Genomic DNA, 21,376 nt, shown 5'->3' with positions numbered 1-21,376 from the left:
TGCTTAAAAATAAGATTTTCCTGTTTTTATCTTTATATTTTGTAGGAAATCACAGAAGAAAATATGTCTTCTGAAACAGCAGTTGGGAGAAGCAATGGAAAAGGAAGTGGCAGCTCATCAGTACTTAGCAAATCTTATTAGCTTGGCAGAGAATATAAGTCAGGAACGTGACCATCTTATACATTTGGTAAGTTCTTAGGGGTATTTCAGGCTTCCTTGTTTTATTATGAAAAAAAGAAATCTACTAACAATGAGGATTAATATTTCAAAATGTAATGGTTTATATCAGTGGTCACCAACCTGTCCATCGTGATGGACTGGTTGATCCTAGAGACTCTCCCAATTGATCGCAATATCCGGTGGTGCAGGGGGGCTGCTGCTAAGGCAGGCTCCCTGCCTGTCCCGACCATGCCGCTCCTGAAAGCGGCCAGCATGCCCCCACAGCTCCAGGGAGGAGGGGTGTCCACGCAGTGCTCTTGCCTGCAAGCACCTCCCACGCAGTTCCCATTGACCCGGAATGGGGAACTGTGGCCAACGGGAGCTGCGGGGGCGGTGGCTGCAGAGAGGGGCAGCGCGCGGAGCCATGTCCCCCCGCCCCTCTCGGCCAAAGGGGCACGGTGGCCCCTTCTGGGAGCGGCGTGGGGCTGGGGCAGGCAGGGAGTCTGAGATAAGTGAGCCGCCTGAGATAAGTGCTGCCTGGCGGGAGGCTGCACTCCTGTCCTGAGCCCCCTCCGGAGCCAGCACCCCATACCCCCTCCTGCTGCCCAACACTCTGCCCCATGCTCAGCCCGGAGCCCCCTCCCACACTGCGAACTCCTTGGCCCCAGCCCAGAGCCCACACCCCTCCCGAACCCCAACCGCAGCCTGGTGAAAGTGAGTGAGGGTGGGGGGAAGAGTGAGCGACGGTGGGAGGGGGGAAATGGAGTGAGTGGGGCAGGGCCTCGGGGAAAGGGTGGGGTAGATCCTGAGTTGCCCTTAAATTCAAAAAGCGATCTTGGGTGTAAAAAGGTTGGAGACCACTGATTTAGGTGTGTAAACAGATTTGAGCACATGGATAGAAAGAGCAAAAGAAGAGATTTTATAGATCAGTGTTTAAAAGCAAGTGTAATAATCCCCGGGACCATGATTAGAAATAATATAACAGACTTAATTAGAGTGAGAGTGGGGGACTGTAACAGTGTACAGTTAGTCTGAGAGAGAGTTGAATTATCCCAGTCAAGGACTTGACGGGCCCAGTTTTGTAAACTGTGCACACGGAGATGAACCCACAAAATATGCATGCAACTGTGCACCTACTTTTCACATACAGCATAATTTCTGGACAGTTATGCATTTCACTATCCATTTACTTTTAAAGTAGCAGAAATTTGTGCTCATTTGTATATGCTCAGTTTAGAAAAATCAAGACATTGCTGTTCATCCAAACCTCCTCTCTTCCCCCTCAATTGGATTTAGTGTGTTTGAACTCTGAGGCAGTGTTAAAGAAACTATATTTTTGAAGGAACTATCTGTGCAATGAATAAAAGCTAATATGGCACTGTAGATGACCTGTGTCCAGGTGGCCTGTGAGTCCAGCTCTGGGCAAGACCCTGAAAACACTGAAAACTTGATGAGCATTAGGACTCTAATGGTCATTAAGAGCTCCTGATGATTTTGGTTCCGAAAGTAAAGAACATAACATCAACCCAATAAGGAAAACTAAAATGACAGTCATCCTAGCCGATTTACTCAGTACAACTATTCTTCTATCCAAACCTAACTCCTTGTTACATAGATTTCCTAATTCCTGGAAGAGATGATCAGAGATTAAAAGTAGTTGGCTCAAATTTAACTCAGGAAAAACAGGTGGTTAGCAGAAAGGGAAAAACACTATGGAACTTGTCAGTATTCTGAAGGCAGCACACCACAGATTATCTGGTGACAAGTCTCAGTGTCATGCTGGGCTTGTTTCTACTCCTGGATATAGAGATTGCCACAATGATAGGGAAATAAACCTGTAACCGGAGTTCTTAGAGATTGACTCTGTCCATTCACATTCATAGGATGTGTTGGCAGTGCAGCTCACATTGTTGGTGCATCCCAGGAGTGGGAACGTGCAGTTCAAACAAGAACGCTTCCTTTCATTTTCAGTTTGGCCAAGAAACTCTGCCCCTTCCATTCAGAAAGGGCCTAACCACTTCTGAGCTAGATTACTGCAGCAATAAAACTGATACAGCCTCTGTCAATGCACAAACTAATTGTGATTTGCAGCAGTGCACACACCTGATATGCAACAAAGATTAGTGTGAATACAGCTAGGGGTGACCAGATGTCCTGATTTTATAGGGACAGTCCTGATATTTGTGGCGTTTTCTTATATAGGCTCCTATTATCCCCCTACCCTCTGTCCCAATTTTTCACACTTACAGTCTGGTTACCCAAAATATATCATTCCTTTTGTTTTTTTAACTCCATTTACTTCACACCAGAATTAAGTTCTGATTGTACTCTAAAATGTTCTTTATGAATTGGGACCAAGATATTCTTTGACTACTTGCTCAAGACCATTCCATGCTAGGTGTTTGCGTGATGCATCCACTGTTGCTGGAGATTTTTCCCTTAGTGGTATACGTTGGGCCAGCTCTAGTGCCCTCTGGAGTCGTGCGCATATGCACCAGTGTAAGGGGTGCCACTGGCCCTGTATCCTCTCAGTTCCTTCTTACCGCCCATGACGGTTACTGGAATGATCCTTTTTGCTGTGACAAGGGTTCTTTAACAGTGGTTGGACTCTTCTCTGTTTGTAGTTATTGTAGTTAGCGTGTATAGTTCTTATTGTTAACGAATAGAGTAGTGTGAATAATTAGCCCCTGTCATCAAGGGACTCTTTGCCCCAGGGTTCTCAGGGCTTCTTGCGGCAAACATATGCCAGTGAGTAACCCACACACCAGCTGCTTAAAGTGTCTGTGGGAAACCAAAGTAAAGGACAAGGTGCCAGATCTGCACTAAAAAAAAAAAAAAAAAAACCACATTCGCCTGAAGACTTTCCTTTAGAGGCTGACAGCTCTCTGACCTGTCTCGGAGCAGAGATGCTCCGAATTGGTACCAAGCACTTTGACATCTATATGAAGCGCTTCCTCAGCACCATGTTCTTTCTGGCACCCTTCTCCATCTCTGGTGCCAAGGAAGAAGCACAAGAAGCAGCGCACCAAGAGAGGGTGCTCGCTGGTGCAGAAGAGGGACAAGCCAGTGTGCCGGGCCGTTCTTCCTCCCCTGAGCCAGAGATGGCACCGTCAACTGTGCCTAGAGTGTTGAGTCTAGTGTGAGATCCTCTGCTGACCCTGAAAGCTGCTGCGGTGCCAGCAGTCCAGTGGTCTCCTTGGCCCTGGAAGCTTTCCAAGCGGTGAATAACCTCTTCTCTCTTCTAATCCCATTGACTCCAAGGTGGCACTTGCCAGCCCAGGCAACTGGAAGTGTCGGGCTCCTTCCCAGGCACTCCCGGCTCTCTCTAGGGTAAGCCTACCATGATCCTGGCAACATGGTCATGGACTCTTTGGCGTTCCCCATAATCCCAGAATCATGTGGAGACAGAAGTGGGTATGGATCCAGCATGGTCCCTGAGAAAAGACTCCTCTCCAGAGTCCGAAGGAGAATCTTTTGCTCCACTCAGGGCATATCACCAGTATCCAGCCTACGTGCCACCGGAGTTTGGTGCCAGTACCTGGTCAGCAGGTCTCTGGCGGATGCAGTGGCCATACCGTAACCCTCGGGGTTTCCCACAATGCGGGACCCCTCCTCCCACTGCTCTTATTCATAGAGCTCTGCAAATTTGCAGATATCAACTTGATATCCGTGGATCATTTTTGCAGATCAGATGCAGATACAAATTTTGTATCTGTGCATAGCTCTATACAGTAGCTTTGGAGAAACAGACTATCACTCCTTCCTACTCGGCACCAGATCCCGACTCTGGCACCGATCCCAGGAGATGACTCCGGTGGTCAGGGTTGAAGCGGAAGGAGCCCCTCCTCTGGTGCAAGCCTCCTTCTCCTCTGACAAGGCCGTTGCAGGGCCCAGTAGCTTCTGCAAGATTATTTCAGGTTCCATCAGGACCTTTTCAAACAGGTCATGGCAAACCTGGGTCTAGAGATCGAAGAGCTCAAAGAGTCAGCACACAGTTTCATTGACATCCTGGATGCCAGCACCCTCCAACATGGCCTTGCCCATCAATGAAGTGATGATGGGAGCAGTCAAAGCCCACCTCAAAGAAGGAAGAGAAAAAGTACTATGTACTGGCGAGTGGGTTTGAATACCTGTACTTGCAACACCCCATCCCCAGGGTCCCTGGTGGTCACTACAGCGAATGAATGGGACAGGCAGAGCCAGTCGACCACTACCCTGAAACAAAGACGCAAAGAGACTAGATTTTTTGGAGGGAAAGTTTATTCATTGGGTAGCCTTCAGCTATGTATCTTCAACCAGCAGGCGTTGCTGAGGAGATACGATTTTAATCTTTGGGACTCCGCATGTAAATTTAAAGACTCACTGCCACATGTGTTGAGGCGGGAGTTCACTGCCCTCCTGGAAGAGGGTAAGAATGTAGCCAGGACCTCCAATCAGGCAGCTCTGGATGCAGCCAACTGGGCAGTCAGGACAGTGTCCTCAGCCATCACCATGAGGTGATTCTTGGCTCCAGTCCTGCGAACTCCCAGAAGAGGTCCAACAATCTGTCCAGAACCTCCCCTTTGAAGGCTGCTCTTTTTTTTTGGAACAGACACACACGAGACTCGAGGGCCACCCTGCACTCCTTAGGCCTTTATACCCCCATCAGCTTCCAGGAAGCACTTCAGGCCCTAACAGCCTCCTTGGTTCTCTGCACCTCCAAGACAGGAGCCCTACAAGAGAAAAGGGAGAGGTTACAAATGGCACCAACCTCTCCTGTCCACGTCAACCTCCCAGTCAGGGTCTCAGAGATACTTGGGTGGGCCCATGCATGCCTTTTGAAGGTGTGCCCGAGGGCACAGAACCAGTCACATCTCAAATCTGTCTCCCCTTTTATTTTCAGACTGTGTTGCTCTTCAGCCCTGCATGATAGTTCATAATGTCAGATCATTGGGTCCTGCACACAGTGACAGCCGGTTATACCCTGCAGTTTCTTTGCACCTCTCCCTCCCCATCCCTCTTCAGGGACCCTTCTCCTTGTCCAGAGGTGCAATCCCTTCTATGTGTGGGGGCTGTGGAGGAAGTTCCTCAAGACTTGAGAGGGAAGGGATTCTACTCCCAGTATTTCCTAATCCTGAAGGCCAAAAAGGGGACCTCTGGCCCATCTTGGACCTATGTTGCCTCAAAAGATATCTCAAGAAACTGAGGTTCCACATGATCTCCCTGGCCTCCATCATTCTCTCCCTGGATCCAGTAGACTGGTACGCTGTCCTTGACTTAAAGGATGCTTATTTTCACATCTCTATCTTCCATGGCAACAGAAGATTTCTCAGGTTTGTAGTGGGTCAACACCGTTACCAATTCACTGTTTTACCCTTTGGCCTACTAGCAGCCCCTGGGCCTTCACGAACTGTATAGCGGTCATAGCAGCCTACCTCAGGCGATGGGGTGAGTCCACCTGTACCTCAACTGGCTGATCAAAGGCCGCTCATAGGCCCAAGTACAGAACAGCATCAACACAGTCCAAGCTACCTTCACAGCGCTGGGCCTGCTGATAAATGAGCAAAAGTCAACTCTGGTCGTGGTTCAGAGAGTAGAATTTATCAGGGCAGTTCTTGACTTGACCCAAGCCAGGGCCTTTCTGCTGGATGTCTGATTCTGGATCATGTCAAATCTGATATCCAAGATCACGGTCCACCCAATCACAAGTGCTCAGGTCTGTCTCAAGCTATTGGGACATATGGTGGCATGTACTTACATGGTACAGTATACAAGTCTGTGCCTCAGGCCCCTCCAGATGTGGCTAGCATCAGTTTACTCCCCAAGCAGACACCACTTGGACTCAGTACTCATGGTCCAGCCTCTGGTCCTTGCTTCCCTGGACTGGTGGAAAGACCCAAAATCATTAATGAGGGGGGTATCCTTTATTGCCCCATAACTGTTAGTAGCCTTAGGCTCAGACACATCAGACCTAGGGTGGGGAGCCCACCTCAACAACCTCAAGACTCAGGGCCTCTGATCCCAAGAACACTCCCTGCACATCAACATCAGGGAACTTGTTTCAGAGTAGTAGCTGTGTTAGTCTGTAACTGCAAAAAGAATAGGAGTACTTGTGGCACCTTAGAGGCTAACAAATTTACTTGGTTAGCCAAGTGTTTCTTCCCCAGATCTCAGGCAAAGTGGTGCAGGTCCTGACAGACAACACTTAATCCATGTTGCTTGCTCCTCTGTCCCCTTCCCCACACTGGCCTATTCTTTGCTCAGCAAATAAGAACTCAGGGGTGTATCTGGTAGAGCCAATAGCAAGGCTGGGAGCTTCTGCAGCACTTTTTCATTCCTGAAACAAACATGCTCAGGAAGCGGTGGGAGGAAGGAAGCTCTCAAACTTTGTGCTTAGGGTGGAAGATGCTGCAGATTTCATCATGATCTGCCCCTCACCTTCACATGTTGACATGTAAAAAAAGGCCTTTTGCTTGTAAGGCAAGCCCTTTGTGACACCAATAGATAGGAGGCTGCTCAGGTGGGGAGAGTGATGCTGCCTCAGGCATATTCAGGGGATAATTATCCTCACAGACAGCCCAGCTTTGGACGTTTCAGGCTGCAAGAGCAGCACTTCAGAATAGACCACCTGTAATCTTTTCCTGCTGCGAAGAAACAAATGTGTGTTATCACCACCACAAATATTGTTTAAGTTACACTTAAAATGTTCACAATTATTTTCCAAGTCTCTAATTTTGTAGTGAATTAGCAGTACCCCAGTGTGGCCATTTATTTTGCCATTTAGTGCCACTAGTCTGTGGGAGTCTCTCTTTTGCCTACACTGGTTTTTTGCCTACACTGGGTCAGGTCTATAGGCTGTGATACAGAAACACTGATTCCTCTGTGAATGCCTGGATTTTACCAAATCTCCCCAGAGTGGGATTGCACTTTTCTAGGACTTTTTCCCAGAATACTTTGAGGAGCTGCGTCCCCTCAACTGCAGCCCTCAAGCAGCCATTTTGCAGCTGTCTGCTGTATCTCCTTCTCTTCCAGCAGGTAAGTATTCATATCTCCTGTTATACTTTCACTTGTACATTTCTGAGGGTACGGCAAAGTCTCTCAAGCTTGAGTACCATCTGTGAATTTCATAGCAGTGATGTTTACTCTCACCACTTCTTACAGCAACACACTGGAAACCTCCTTCCAATTTAATCCTTTGTATTTATTGTAACTATTTGTATAAGCCCTTCAGTGAACATAAACCCAAGCCATTCTAAACAATTTGTAAGATTTGGCTGCCAAAATTTGTTTGTATAGATCCATGCTGCTAACATCCAAACTTGTGTATCTGATATCTGTGTCAAGGCTCCAAAACTGATGCCAATCCCAAGCCTTGAGGTATTATCTTGCTGTATTATCTGTGATTGTTCTAAACGTACATATAAAACTTTAAAATGTGTCTTTAATTGGTGTTTGTATATATATTTTTTCTTTCTTTATATAGGAATTAGATACAGTGCTCCTGCTGGCTATTTTCCAAGTTATTATCTGCAAAAAAACCTAGAGTTTTCAGATGCCTAAGTAGCCCCTTAAATCATAGTTAAAGTTGCCCCTCCCCCCAAAATCTGAAATAGCCCCCTTGGCCTGCTCAGAACAGGTTTGACAGGTCTTGCTAGGCAGTAGAAAGCCTTCCACCAGGGCTTCCTACTTGGCTACGTGGAAACGTTTCACTTGCTGGGCCTCCGAATGGGATCTCTCTCCATCCCGTTCTTCTCTTCAGTCTATCTTGGACTATGTTTTCCACGTAAAGCAGCAAGGCCTGGCGCTCTCATCTATTAAAGTTCATTTGGTAGCCATCTCAGCCTTCCACCCTCCAGTGGATGGCAGATCAGTGTTCTCTCATGAGATGATGGTCCAGCTTCTCTAAGGGCTGGAAAGACTACCCTTAGGTTTGCAAACCAACTCCCCCAGGACTTAAACCTGGTCCTGTCGAGGCTCACTGTGCCCCCGCCCCCTTTTGGAGCCATTAGCATTGGGCTCCCTACTGCTTCTCTCCTGGAAGGTCTTTATGGTGGCAATCACCTCGGCCAGAAGGGTCTCTGAGGTCAAGGCCCTTACGTCAGAACCATCTTAGATGGTGTTCAAGGACAAAGTCCAACTGCACCCTCATCCGGCCTTCCTACCAAAGATGGTGTCACAATTCCACAACCACCAGGTCATTTTTCTACCTGTCTTTTTCCTAAAGCCTCACGAAAGCTTAGAGGAACGTCAGCTTCATACATTGGATGTTAGGTGGGTCTTTTATATTGAGAAAATTAAGCCCTTCCATAAGTCCACACAACTCTTTGTAGCAATGGTGGAAAGGATGAGAGGGCTACTTGTGTCAACCCAAAGAATCTCATCCTGGATAACTGCTGGTATACAAGCTTGCTACAAGCAGGTGAATGTTCTGCCTCTGGCCATCTTTTCTACACATTCCACAAGAACCTAGGCTTCATCATCAGCGTTCCTTGTGCAGGTAACAATACGGGACATCTGCAGAGCCGTAACCTGGTCGTCAGTTCATACTTTTGCATCCCACTACGCCATCACCCAACAGGCCTGTGACAATGCCAGTTTCGGGAGAGCAGTGTTGCAGGCAGCACATCAATGAACTCCGAGCCCACTTCCTGGGATACTGCTTGTGAATCACCTTGCATGGAATGGACACGAGCAGGCACTTGAAGAAGAAACAGTTACTAACCTTTTGTAACATTTGTTCTTAGAGATGTGTGGCTCATGTCCATTTCATGACCCACCTTCCTACCCTTCTGTTGGAGCTACCGGCAAGAAGGAACTGAGGGGGTGTGGGGCCAGCAGCACCCCATATACCAGTGAATATGCGCACGACTTCAGAGGGCACTCGAACCAGCCCAGTGGATACCACTAAGAGAAAATTCCCAGGCAACAGTGCACGCGGTGAACACATATCTATCGTGGAATGGATAGGAGCAACACATCTCAAAGAACAGTTACAAAAGGTCAGTAACAGTTCCCTCCTCCCCACCCCCAGAGACTGTCTCACATTACACAACACTTCAGGACAACTACAACTCTACATGGACAAAGTGGCCGGAAAGGCCCCTTCTTAGATTACTGGGCATTGAGGTTAGAGTATTCTTGGTGACAGGACCCCAGCTATGGACATTAAACAATATGAGGTCACAAGGTGGAGACCTACATATGAGAGCCCTTAGGGCAGATCAATTGCTTGATACTACTCCCTCTGATAGTTCTCAAGATCCCTTCTCACAGTTGCTAGGACCCTTTGCGACCTTCCACGCCCCTTCCTACATAATGAAATGGACGTAACTGTCACTTCCTGCCCCTCCCACCCCCCCACCCCCGTTTTGGGTCACCAGTAAATTCTGCTGACATTTTAAAAACAAGCATTGGAAATGTATTTTCTTAATAAATTGAAGAATTAAAGTTACAGTTACAATTAAAGAACAATTCTGTGCCTGCAGCAAAAACTGACAATGAAATTCGCTATAGAAAAGTTGATTTGAGTCTAAGTCTGGATATCAACTTTAAGGTTACTTAACAGCTGAAGACTTCTCTCTACAATATTTAATAGTTAATTTAAGGTGGCCAATGGAATTGTATGTGTGAAATTAAAGTTGGTTTTATTTATACATACAAATATTACTTTGGTTACAGTAATTCAATTTTTTTGTCCTACAGGCACTTTCATAAAAAAAGTGTTTTGATATTTATCATACTTCGAGTGGCAGGAAAAATGCCCATACTAAAAACTATTTCTGATGTTTTATCACATTTGACATGAGAGCAATTCAAACAGTTAATAGGAAAGCAATCTTGTAATCAATGAATATTTGTTTGGTCCCTATTGCTCCTTCCCATGGAAGAGCCTTTGGGGAGAGGAAAAAGGTTTCCCTTGCAAAGTTTTCCTCAAATTGTTCTATTATGGAGACAGGTCTCTTTGCTCACTCATGGAACAAACAAGGTGGTCTTCTCTAGTTTTCCTGCTGATTCACTATCCCCTCAAATAATAGAACTCTGTGCCTCTATGCTCTGGGATCCCTAGCATTCACTTCTGATTCAGAAAGAGTGGCTCCATTGGAGCTGTGCTTCCCAGGCTTCCTCCACCTGCAGTTGCTCCTGGAAATGATGATGAAGTGGGATTCCACAGTGCCAAATAGGAGCTACAGAAAAGCAAATGTAGTTTGGAGGTTGTGTTAATGGTTTTGCAGATTTCCTTCAGCAGTTATGAGTGTGTGTAGTGGTCCAAAGAGTTACATTTCCACTAGCTTGTCCCATTCCCACACATAGAAAGGAAGAGATTAATGTGCAGAGGGATCTAAGGGAAAACAGGCTCCCCCACAGCATTTGCCCGATGGCCCCAATCCTGCAAGTACACACACAGAGTTAGCTTTATTGTTTGCAGGATCAGGCCAGTATTCTAATAAAAATCAAATTGTAATATAAAAGGGTAGTAACAAATTATTTAAAACAGTTTTGTCTGGGTAATAGTGGTAAGCTTTAATCCAGTGTTAGCAGCTGTCAAAAATCATTCCTTTATTTTATGATGCAGGTGCCATATACTAAGTCAAAATGTCATTCAGTGACTGAGCACAAAGCTCATATTTTTGTGATGCTGGTGAGTTTTGATTTTCTCTGAAGGGAGTTGTTTCTCTGGAATAGACAGGAGTGATGTGTATACTTCACATGTAGTCAAGCATCACTAATTCTAACCCAGTTATTTCTCTTTTGAATACTGTCAGTGGATTTAAGAGTTTATCTTCTTAAGGGGTTTGAGATCTTTTCATATTTGCAGTCTATTCAATTTTTGTTTTCTTTTAAATCTGAGAGTGAACTTAGTGTTTACAAAAGTGATGGATTCATGATAGTGAACTGAGCCAAGCATATAGTATGAAGGCAATGCATAAGCTTCCCCATGCATCTCTGTACTTCAGACCTGACTGCTATTTCAAGGGCTCTTTTCAGTTCAAGCAGTTCAAAGTGCCAGTAAGGAGTCTCAAATGTTTTCCAACCAATACTGACCATTTAGAGTAGTGGTTCTCAAACTTTTTTTTTTTTTTAACTGGTGACTCCTTTCACATAGCACGCCTCTAAGTGCGACCCCCCACCCCTTATAAATTGAAAACATGTTTTTATATATTTAACACCATTATGAATGCTGGAGGCAAAGCGGGGTTTGGGGTGGAGGCTGACAGCTTGTTATATATTATAACCCCATATAATAGCTTCATGACCCCTTGAGGGGGCCCAACCCCCAATTTGAGAACCTCTGATTTAGAGGGCCGTACTGGCTGATTTTAACTCCTCAAGGTAGCAGAAGTTATGTACCCTTTATGCAACTGGACAGCTCTCTCGGTGGGGCTGGGCCCCAGATCTGTACTATCAGAAGCTGGCAGATCCTGCATGAATCAAGCCCAATCACTACAAATATAGAATTAGTAGAGTGCTAGGGAGTTGTTTTTCTGCATCTCCTGCTTTTCTCATATATTATTAATTTATTCCAGTAGTTTTGCATAAATATTAAGTCTGAATATTATAGGAGGCCTTTACATTACATACGACTACAAACTCAGTTCACTGACATTTAGACTCCCCTCAGGATGAAATATGAGCATGAAAGCAAGTAATCCTTTTGAAGTCAATGAACTGAGTGCACAGGATTTTTTTTTATTCACAGAGCAATAATGAACTACTGCCATAGTTAGTTATTTTCACTGAATTTTGGGGCATGGTTGGTGCCACAAATGTGTCAACATTTTCATTAGAAATCTGTATTTTTCAGAGGATGTAAAAACTGAGTTAAAAACTTCCTCTATATAGGTCTCAGCCTAAAACGATTTTATAAAAAGTGATTTTAGTAGAGCAGTGCCAATTTACATGAGCTGATGATCCTGCCCAGTATTATTTTAAAAATAGGTTCCTCTTTGCATGGCCTGTGCACATTTCAACTCTTGTGCTCACTCTGAGAATGTGAAGGGTTGGAAGAAACTTGAGTGTGAGAATGTGCACAGGTCATCTCACAGAACTCTGGTTACAGGTGAGTAACCTTCATCTACTGAATAAAACACATTTTCCTACCATTTTTATTGTGTGTACTATATATGAATATTATAATAGCAGTATAGTCTATTTAGTGTGACTAGCTCTGAAGAGGTATTCTGAAGGAAGGGTAGTGATTCCATAGTCAAGGTTCTAGCTGTTTTTTTCCAGTTATATCAGCCTGATTTTGCCCTTAGCCTCCATCAAAAAAATATCCTTTGTACCTGGAATCCCATATATCTGATCTCTAGCCAGAGGAGAATTTGGGGAGGGTGTAAGGAGGTGAATTTCGAGGTTCATTAGTCATGACACTTCTGAGAAACAGCACCTTGAAAAATAAGATACATTTCACTTATAGATTTGTTTGTAGAAATCTTTTTAAAAGGTGGTGTAGAAACTTGACATATATTATTGTCAATAGTTGTGGATGAAACTTATTAATTCTTATTTCTCAAGACTCAGAAAAGGCGTAAGGATTGACACAGAGATACAATCACTGCCTAGAAAACTGTCCAGTCCTGATTTAACATGACTGCACAAGTGCAGGTCAGAAACAGACCAGTGTGGGGGAAGAGGGAAGGGAAGGATAGGGTGACAATAATGAGGCACGTATGCGTTTTGATAGTTTGGTTCTTTCCCCTTTTAATTACAATTGATTGGTTACCTCTCTTTTTTGCTTGTAGTAGTCTTCATAGAAATAGGTCTGTAAGAGAGATTTGAATGTGGCACAGAAAGTGGCTTGGTGAATAAGTTTCAATAGGGCATTACAAACATAGCAGATAAGATGGATAATAGCATGAAAATGCTTGTGGAGCATGCAAGAAAGGGAAATAATATTTACAGATACCTCCCATACAAGAAAGTAATGAGAAATTACTAATACTTGCGATGTATTTTGACAGCCTCAGTGTAAAGTAATACAAGGAAAGAATATATTCAAAGAAGTCCCTTTTGGGTAATTCTGTCTCTTTGTAGAACATTGCCCATTTTATCAGCATCTTAGGTCTGCCTCTCCTCTCTCCAAAAACTGCAACTGTAGGCTTTGTGAGACATGCTCCCTTTTAGAAATGCCAGCAAGACATTTTCAAGTTAGGTATATGATAGACTTGTATAGTAAGAGCCATTCATACCCAAAAAAGGTGTCATGATGGCAAAACAGCACTTTAAAACAATATTGGGCTCTTTTTCCTTTCCTTACATATATCAGAATACAAAACCTACATTCATCTACCTATTATGTTTGCAGGCCAAATGCTTGGAAAGTGAGAAGCATGGAGTTCTGAACAAAATAATAGAAGGGAATGTACGCTTAGGAAGATTAGAAGAGAAGGTTCGGGTAAGTAGGCTTTGTAAATCAAATATTAATTACCATTCCATATCTATTACAAGTTAGTTTTAAAACAAACAAACAAACAAAAAACAGTACTTAATCCAATACGGCAGTATATTTTTTGTAAGAACATTTTATGGATATTTTTTAGAATGGATTTTAGAAGATAAATGGGATTTTTAGCATATTTTACACAACACTGCTTTCTATATAGGAACATAATGTTCTGATGATTTGTAGGAGCTATTGCAGGTTGTAGAATGGTAAAAGCATAGACATTTTATTTATATTTATGTTATAGGATATATCCCAACCCTTTTCTTTGTACCTTTTAAAAAGTCTGTAATAATGGGGAAAATTGAAAAATATTCTCAATGTAGAGTTTATTAATATTAGAATTACAAGTATTGAGATGCATATACAACTACTGTCAAGGTGCATTCAGATGACTATAGGGTTGTACCTCAATTTTAGGGAATTTGGACATATCCCAAGATTTAACCTAATTCCAGAACAGTTACACTCTTATCTACCACACTGCTCCATTTGTAGAGTAGCTAAGTCAGAAATCTAAATAACTGGGTGCCCCAACTTGGTTGTATTTGTAGTGAAGACAGGTCCTAAGTATGTTGTCTAAAGTATACAAAGAGTCAGCTATAAAAGTATATAGTCTTTACCATGTATATCTTAGTTTTTGCATTTCATTGCAATTTAATGGCAAACTTGGGTGAATTATATTTTAATTCTTTAGTACATTCACAGTTTTAACCTATCTGATGCTACAGAAATTCTGTTTAAATATTTATACAACCTAATGTTTTTTTCTATAGCACATACAGTTTCTTAACAAGTTTCTTCTTATATGTACAGTGAGATTTGATAGGATGGGATCAAGAATCTGCATTGTCAAGTTAGTTTTTTTGGCAAATCAATCAGTGGTAAAAAACAGAACCCCAAGACCCCAATGTTTATCTTAGTAACACATCCTGTTACTTATTGGGTTCTTCATTGGTAATTACTGTTTTTCTTAAATAATTGAAAACTTCTGTTGAGCTTTTAAGTCTTTTCCAATCTATTTTAAAATAAAGTCCACACAACCCTTCCTGCAGTTTGACTTTGTTAACAAAGAAATTAGCAATAACAGAGCAGAGTTCAGCTTAGCCTTCTCCCTAACCATGGCTGCTCCTAGGGTCTCTATTTCAGGCTGTTGAGCCCATATGCTAGACCCTTAGGTCTGGTCTACACTGGGGGGGGGGGGAGGAGGGGGCTTGGGGAAGGGGAGGGAAATTGATCTAAGATACGCAACTTCAGCTACGAGAATAGCATAGCTGAAGTCGACGTATCTTAGATCGAATTAAAATTACTTACTTGGCATCCTCGCGGCGCGGGATCGACGGCTGCAGCTCCCCCCTCGACTTTGCTTCTGCCTCTCGCAGAGCTGGAGTTCAGCAGTCGACGGGAGAGCGATCGGGGATCGATTTATCGTGTCTAAATGTGATAAATTGATCCCCGATAGATCGATCGCTACCCGCCGATCTGGCAGGTAGTGTAGACGTGCCCTTACTCTGCTAGTTGCCTCTACTGTGAGGGAATCTGGGTGTTAGCTCTCTAATGCCACCAATCTGTCAGCCCCTCAAGCACTCTCCTCAAGGCTATGTCAGCCTTGTCTTTACCTTGCAGGTTAACAGTAGGTGCAGCCCAGTCCCTGAGTCCCCTTGAAGCATTCTGCTGTGACATCCAGCCCCTGACACTGGCTACTCACAGAACTCAGAGATCCTCCGCTTCCAAATGAACAGTGTATCCCTATTTAGTAGTGGCTCTCACTCTTTCCAGACTACTGTACCCCTTTCAGGTATCAAGTATCAGAGGGGTAGCCGTGTTAGTCTGGATCTGTAAAAGCAACAAAGAGTCCTGTGGCACCTTATAGACTAACAGACGTTCTGCAGCATGAGCTTTCGTGGGTGAATACCCACTTCTTCAGATGCAAGTGGTGGAAATTTCCAGGGGCAGGTTTATATATGCAAGCAAGAAGCAAGCTAAAGATAACGAGGTTAGTTCAATCAGGGAGGATGAGGCCCTGTTCTAGCAGTTGAGGTGTGAAAACCAAGGGAGGAGAAACTGGTTCTGTAATTGGCAAGCCATTCACAGTCTTTGTTTAATCCTGAGCTGATGGTGTCAAATTTGCAGATGAACTGGAGCTCAGCAGCTTCTCTTTGAAGTCTGGTCCTGAAGTTTTTTTGCTGCAGGATGGCCACCTTAAGATCTGCTATTGTGTGGCCAGGGAGGTTGAAGTGTTCTCCTACAGGTTTTTGTATATTGCCATTCCTAATATCTGATTTGTGTCCATTTATCCTTTTCCTTAGAGACTGTCCAGTTTGGCCGATGTACATAGCAGAGGGGCATTTGACACCATCAGCTCAGGATTAAACAAAGACTGTGAATGGCTTGCCAATTACAGAACCAGTTTCTCCTCCCTTGGTTTTCACACCTCAACTGCTAGAACAGGGCCTCATCCTCCCTGATTGAACTAACCTCGTTATCTTTAGCTTGCTTCTTGCTTGCATATATAAACCTGCCCCTGGAAATTTCCACCACTTGCATCTGAAGAAGTGGGTATTCACCCACGAAAGCTCATGCTGCAGAACGTCTGTTAGTCTATAAGGTGCCACAGGACTCTTTGTTCCTTTCAGGTATGTGATATGTCTTGCGTACCTGTGATAGGGTGTGACTCACCACACTAGCACCTCCTGCTGGTCATCCTGCAGATCAGCTCCACAGATAGGTATGCCAACTCTCGGTGGTGTCTCGCCCACCACCATTTCCAGTCCTGGACCCATGTTGCTCCAAAGACCGTGGCGTCCTCTTCAGGACACAGCCCTCCGAATGTGCCACACTTTGTGCTCCCCCTTTCCGGGGGAATGTACTGCAGTCCAATGGTCCAGCACTTCCTCAGTGGCAAGTGGGAGTGAGGGGGAACCTGGGCCTGGCCATTACTCGAGGTCCCAGCCCAGGGACCCTGTAAATGGCAGCCACGCACTGCGTGGCCTCCAGCCTCCCAGTCTACTTCACTGGGCCATTTCCCTGCAGCCCCAGTACCTTCTCCACCCTTATCTCAGGGCCTCAGCATGCCATCTTAGCAGTCAGCCAGGAGCTCGCTCTCACTCGCTCTCACTCCTGCTCTGTCCAAGGTGCTAGCTTTCCTCCTCCTACAAGGCAGTAAGTTCTCCCTCCTCGAGCCCCAAGGAGCAACTGAACTCGCTCTGCCCTGCAGCTCTTCTTATATGGGCCTTCCTGGCCATGATTGGCTGCTCCTTGCAGCCTCTTTCCTATTGGCTGCTTTTTGCCTAGCCATCGTAGGGCTCTATTAACCCCTGACAGGCCAGTATGGGGGAGGTGCCCCATCACAGTACCTGCAAGTTATACCTCACTTAAAAACTATTTACTTACAAAATCAGACACAAAAATACAAAAGTGTCACAGCACACTATTACTGAAAATTTGATTATTCTCATTTTTACTATATAATTATAAAATACATCAACTGGAATATAAATAATGTACTTACATTTCTGCGTATAGTATATACAGCAGTCTAAACAAGTTATTGTCTTGTCATGACATTTTGGTTTGTACTGACTTCACTAGTGCTTTTTATGTAGCCTGTTGTAAAACTTGGCAAATATCTAGATGAGTTGATGTACCCCCTGGACCTTTGCATAACTCCAAGGGTACACATATCACTGATTGAGAACCACTGCTCAAAATTTACATATTAATTTAAAATATGGCTTTAATTGGTGTTTGTATATATTTTTTTTTCTTTCTTTATACAGGAATTAGATACAGTACTCCTGTCAGCTAGTTCCTAAGTTATCTGCAAAAATACCCTAGAGTTTTCAGGTGCCTAAGTAGCCCCTGGAATCATGGTTGAAGTTGCCTCCCCCCTCATCTGACATGACATGCCTGGTGAACCAGGAGTAGTCAGAGGGCTGCGGGATGACCATGGGCTCTGCCAAGATGCAGCCTCTATTTGACAGCACAGAGCCCACCTTGAGCCGCAGGCTGAGCACCAGACACCATGAGCCACAGAGCAGCACAGAAGTAAGGAGGCAATACACCATATACCTTGCCACCCGTACTTCTGCGCTCCTGCTGGCAGAGGTGTTGCCTTTAGACAGCTGGGTTCCCAGACAGCAGCCACTGCTATCTGATTGCCCAGCCAGTGCTTAATTTATGCCAGGACTGAGCTCTGACACCTCTTTCAATACATATTCAGCATGTGAGGGCGGCAGTGCGGCCCAGAGATGATAGGCAGTGGGGAGTCTGGGGAGCCATGAGGGCAAAGGATGATGGGGGGTGAGGAGCCTGCAGGGGTTGGGGCAGTGGTGGTGGGGCGCCCGCAAGGGCCCAAGTCACTAAAAAGCAAGTTTGCCCAGGGTGCCATTTTCCCTAACTTAACTAAATACTTCTGGCTCTCACTAGCTTAGGCATAGTACCCTCCTCAGGCTCTGGTTCCTACCTTAACAATCCAAGGGTGTGTCTTCTTTTAGCAATCATGAGTTACATGGCTGTGTTTGGTTTCCATAGACATCTCTATATTTACCATATCCATGACAGTGTGCCAACAAGTGTCTACCTAACATTGCATTTTTGCTTTTGGAATGTGTGCAGAGCAGGCACCTGAATTCCTGCCTTAAATGAGATGTTTGGATTTTTTTTAAATTCACCTCCATTTTGAGTCAAATGTAATGTGATGACATTTTAATTACAGCTTTCAAATGCTATTATAAAACTAGTTTATGCTTTTATATCATGACAAAAATGTTAAATAATGAGGATGTTGTAAAAAGCCATATAATGCTGTATGCGTCATTTTAATTTTTCCACAGTAATTACTACAGTGATAAACATGATAACCCTTTACTATCAAATTACCTCAAACTAGGATAGTTTTCTTCTTTCTGTTTCATAAGCTTGTTTTGCCTTTTGTTTTTTCTTTAGCTGTAAGTTAAAGATTTGATTAAATGGAAGAGCCACAGAAGTGCATTGGCAGTCAGTCTAATTTCGTTGATCTTTTCTGCTAAAATTAAATAGCCTTTTCTAGATTTACAGTACCTTTCACCCAATCAAGATGCAATATTTTTCACCACTTTTAAATATATTGAGCAACTCGGATTTTTAAATATTTTCACTTACATAGTTAATTTTCTAAAACGTGTAGTAATGTGCAAAAATCACTTTTCATTGGAGTCAAAAAGAAAGGAATTACATTGACAGATACCATTCTTCTAGTGAAAATATAAATAAATACATAAGAGCTGTCAAATCTGAAAGCAAGTTCATCCATATTTTTCTTTTATTATTTCAATCCATGCTGAACATCACTGTTTAATAACAGTAAAGGCTGATTGGCTGTACAGGAATTCTTTTCAGTCACAGTAGTCAATAACAGTTATACTGTGCAATCTCATCTAAGTCACACTGACAGTCATGACTTTATTACACATGTACAAGTGACGGCAGAATATTGGGCCCTTTATCTATCAAAGGAGATTTATGGAATTATACTGTATTCAGAATCTATCCCTGCCCCACCTCAATGTGCAGTGCTCTGCAGGGTCTGAGGCAAGGGCAATGGTTCCTCAAAGGAAGATCACTTCCTCTGCAGAGCAGAAGGAATGAGATCCAGTCAAGATAGGGAACAATCCGCCCTCTCGTAAATGTATGGCTATAAGGACAAATCTTTCCCCATCTTCCCCAGGTCCAGAGGTCCCCCTTGTGTCAAAACCATTTCACTATATGGAGGAGAAAGAAGATTTAGGGAGGCTGTCCAGGGCCCAGGAGTACATATTCCCTGGGAAGCACATATGTAAGCTTCCTTCTTCAAGTAGTGTCCTTATGGGTGCTCCACTTTAGATGCGCTAGTAACCCCTGTGCCTTTTACTGGAGATTTCTCATAGCAGCCTCCATTCAGCCCACATGTACATGTTAGTCTCATGCCCCGTGACATTGTTGTATAGTGCTGCATGGGTGAACCACCCTCAGCTCCTTCTCAACTGCCTCAGCCTGAGACAGAGCTCTGGCAGTTGTCCTGTTGAGATTTCCTCAACTTTATCCTCTTTTCTTATTAATAGTTTATAAGTAGTAATAGTATAGCTTCTTAATTTTTTTTTCTTTCACTCATATTGTATTTAGCTAGATACTAGTTAGTTTGTAGTTCTTTACTGCGAGGTTTTGCTTCAGATGATGTCTGTCATGCTGGGAGGTGGTCCAAGTCAGCGATGGGTCTCTCATGCCTCCTTCTCCATCCTTGACAGATATTTTAAGCACGTCTAGAATTTAGTCAAGAGAGTTGTGGACTCCTTGAGCCTCATCGTAAGCTGCTCAATATCCTCCATTCACCCTCATCTGCCTGCCTAGCTTTGCCTATCAACTAAGCCAGGAAGATCAGCTGGCATGTTCCATCTTCTATTCTCCCTACATGCAAGAGAGCAGATAAAAAGTATTATGTCCTGGCAAAGGACTCAGAATTTTTATTCTTCGAGTGATTGCACATATGCATTCCATTCTAAGTGCACACATCCTGAGCATGATCGCTGGAAATTTTTCCCTCAGTGGTACCTGTTCGGGCGGCTTAAGCACCCTCTGCTGCCATGCACCATTAGCACCGATATAGAGCACCCAGCCAACCTCACACCCCCTCAGTCTTCTACGAAGAATTATTTTAATAAAAGGGACAGTCACCTTGAAATCTAATCATTTTCAAAAAGGGAATTAAAAGTATTTGGTTACCATGCTTTCATCTGGATCCCCTTAAGTTTCTACAGATTTACCACTACATTTTCCTATGTTTTCTCAGCATAGATGTTCTAAATAGAGACTCACAGATTCAGCAGGGAGGCTGATTGGCTGTACAGGAATTCTGATTATATATTGAACAAATACAGATTCATTTTATTTTGAACTCTTTCAGGTTTATCATTTACCAATGCTAGGTTAAAAAATGAAGCAGTGCAGTTTTTAGGGGAGGTAATCACAATCAAAGCATCACTGTAGCAATTTTACACAACTCTACAGTTTTACCAATACAGTTATAAAATGCTTGAGCCATGCTTTTTCTCCCATTCATATGTATCCGAGCTTAGTAAATGCATCCCTTAAAAAGATGCCAGTTTGTAATCTTCTAATGTCAGAAAATCTGCATTTATTTAACTGCATTTCTGTCATGTTATGTGACACTACTGAATGAGCTGGAGAAAACATTTTCAGAAAAATTAGCCAATAATTTAGGTGCAATACACACTACCAACTTTCAGTGACAAAGTCTCTTATTTTCAGAAGCTTGTCAAATCCAGAGCACAAGATAAACTTTAAATACATTAGTACCTTGAATTATTAATGCAAATTTGAAAAAGCTGACTGGGGATTACAGCAATAAAGAAGGGAAAAGCATAAATAGGAACTAATAAAAAGTTAAAAAAAATACATAAGTCTTTAACAAAGCTTTCTTAAACAAAAGACTTGCAAACGAAAATAAAAATGTTAATTAAGCATATGACATAACCACTCAGAAGTAAGTTTATGGCAGCATATTCAGCAATCATGATTATGGTGTTATCTGAACTATGATCTTTAGGTCTTTCTTACAAGGCCTTGTAATTTGTTTACACCCTAATCATAGATCAGCTAATCCGGCCTATTAAATAGCGATTGACAGATAATTTAACCACAATATACTAGATACAGAAAAACAAGTCATTGAGTGTTCTCTAGAGAGTCTGATTCTTGTATTGATTTAAAACTGGGAAAAAAATTAAAATAAAGCTTAATTTTTGATCAAAGCACAAG

At 43.4% G+C, this 21,376-nt stretch overlaps 1 protein-coding gene and 1 long non-coding RNA gene across 9 annotated transcripts in view; one reads left to right on the top strand and one right to left on the bottom strand.

The window, feature by feature from the left end:
• The window catches only part of CEP89 (centrosomal protein 89), a 113,315-nt gene that overhangs the window by 52,477 nt on the left and 39,462 nt on the right, over positions 1 to 21,376 (top strand). For 6 of the 7 annotated variants that reach the window (XR_005588956.1, XM_039503508.1, XM_039503504.1 and 3 more), the window contains exons 16-17: positions 46 to 187; positions 13,445 to 13,534. Coding sequence is in view for 6 of the 7 variants with exons in the window: in XM_039503508.1 (XP_039359442.1) it covers positions 46 to 187; positions 13,445 to 13,534 (232 nt within the window). In the remaining variant the exon portion in view is untranslated. Of the gene's footprint in view, positions 1 to 45; positions 188 to 13,444; positions 13,535 to 15,208; positions 15,343 to 21,376 lie in introns of those variants that run through there. The other variant, XM_039503507.1, reaches the window with a different exon arrangement.
• Positions 4,499 to 16,758, bottom strand: LOC120384585. 2 transcript variants are annotated; one of them, XR_005588961.1, is made up of 4 exons: positions 16,241 to 16,758; positions 5,897 to 6,021; positions 5,574 to 5,689; positions 4,499 to 4,871 (listed from the first exon to the last, which is right to left on the bottom strand). It is a non-coding gene; the product is annotated as an uncharacterized LOC120384585 (long non-coding RNA). The 2 variants fall into 2 exon arrangements; XR_005588962.1 differs by having other exon boundaries at positions 5,574 to 5,686.

Source organism: Mauremys reevesii, linkage group 16 (genome assembly GCF_016161935.1).
Source record: "Mauremys reevesii isolate NIE-2019 linkage group 16, ASM1616193v1, whole genome shotgun sequence".
NCBI lineage: Eukaryota > Metazoa > Chordata > Testudines > Geoemydidae > Mauremys > Mauremys reevesii.
This window is presented reverse-complemented; position numbering and strand designations above follow the sequence as displayed.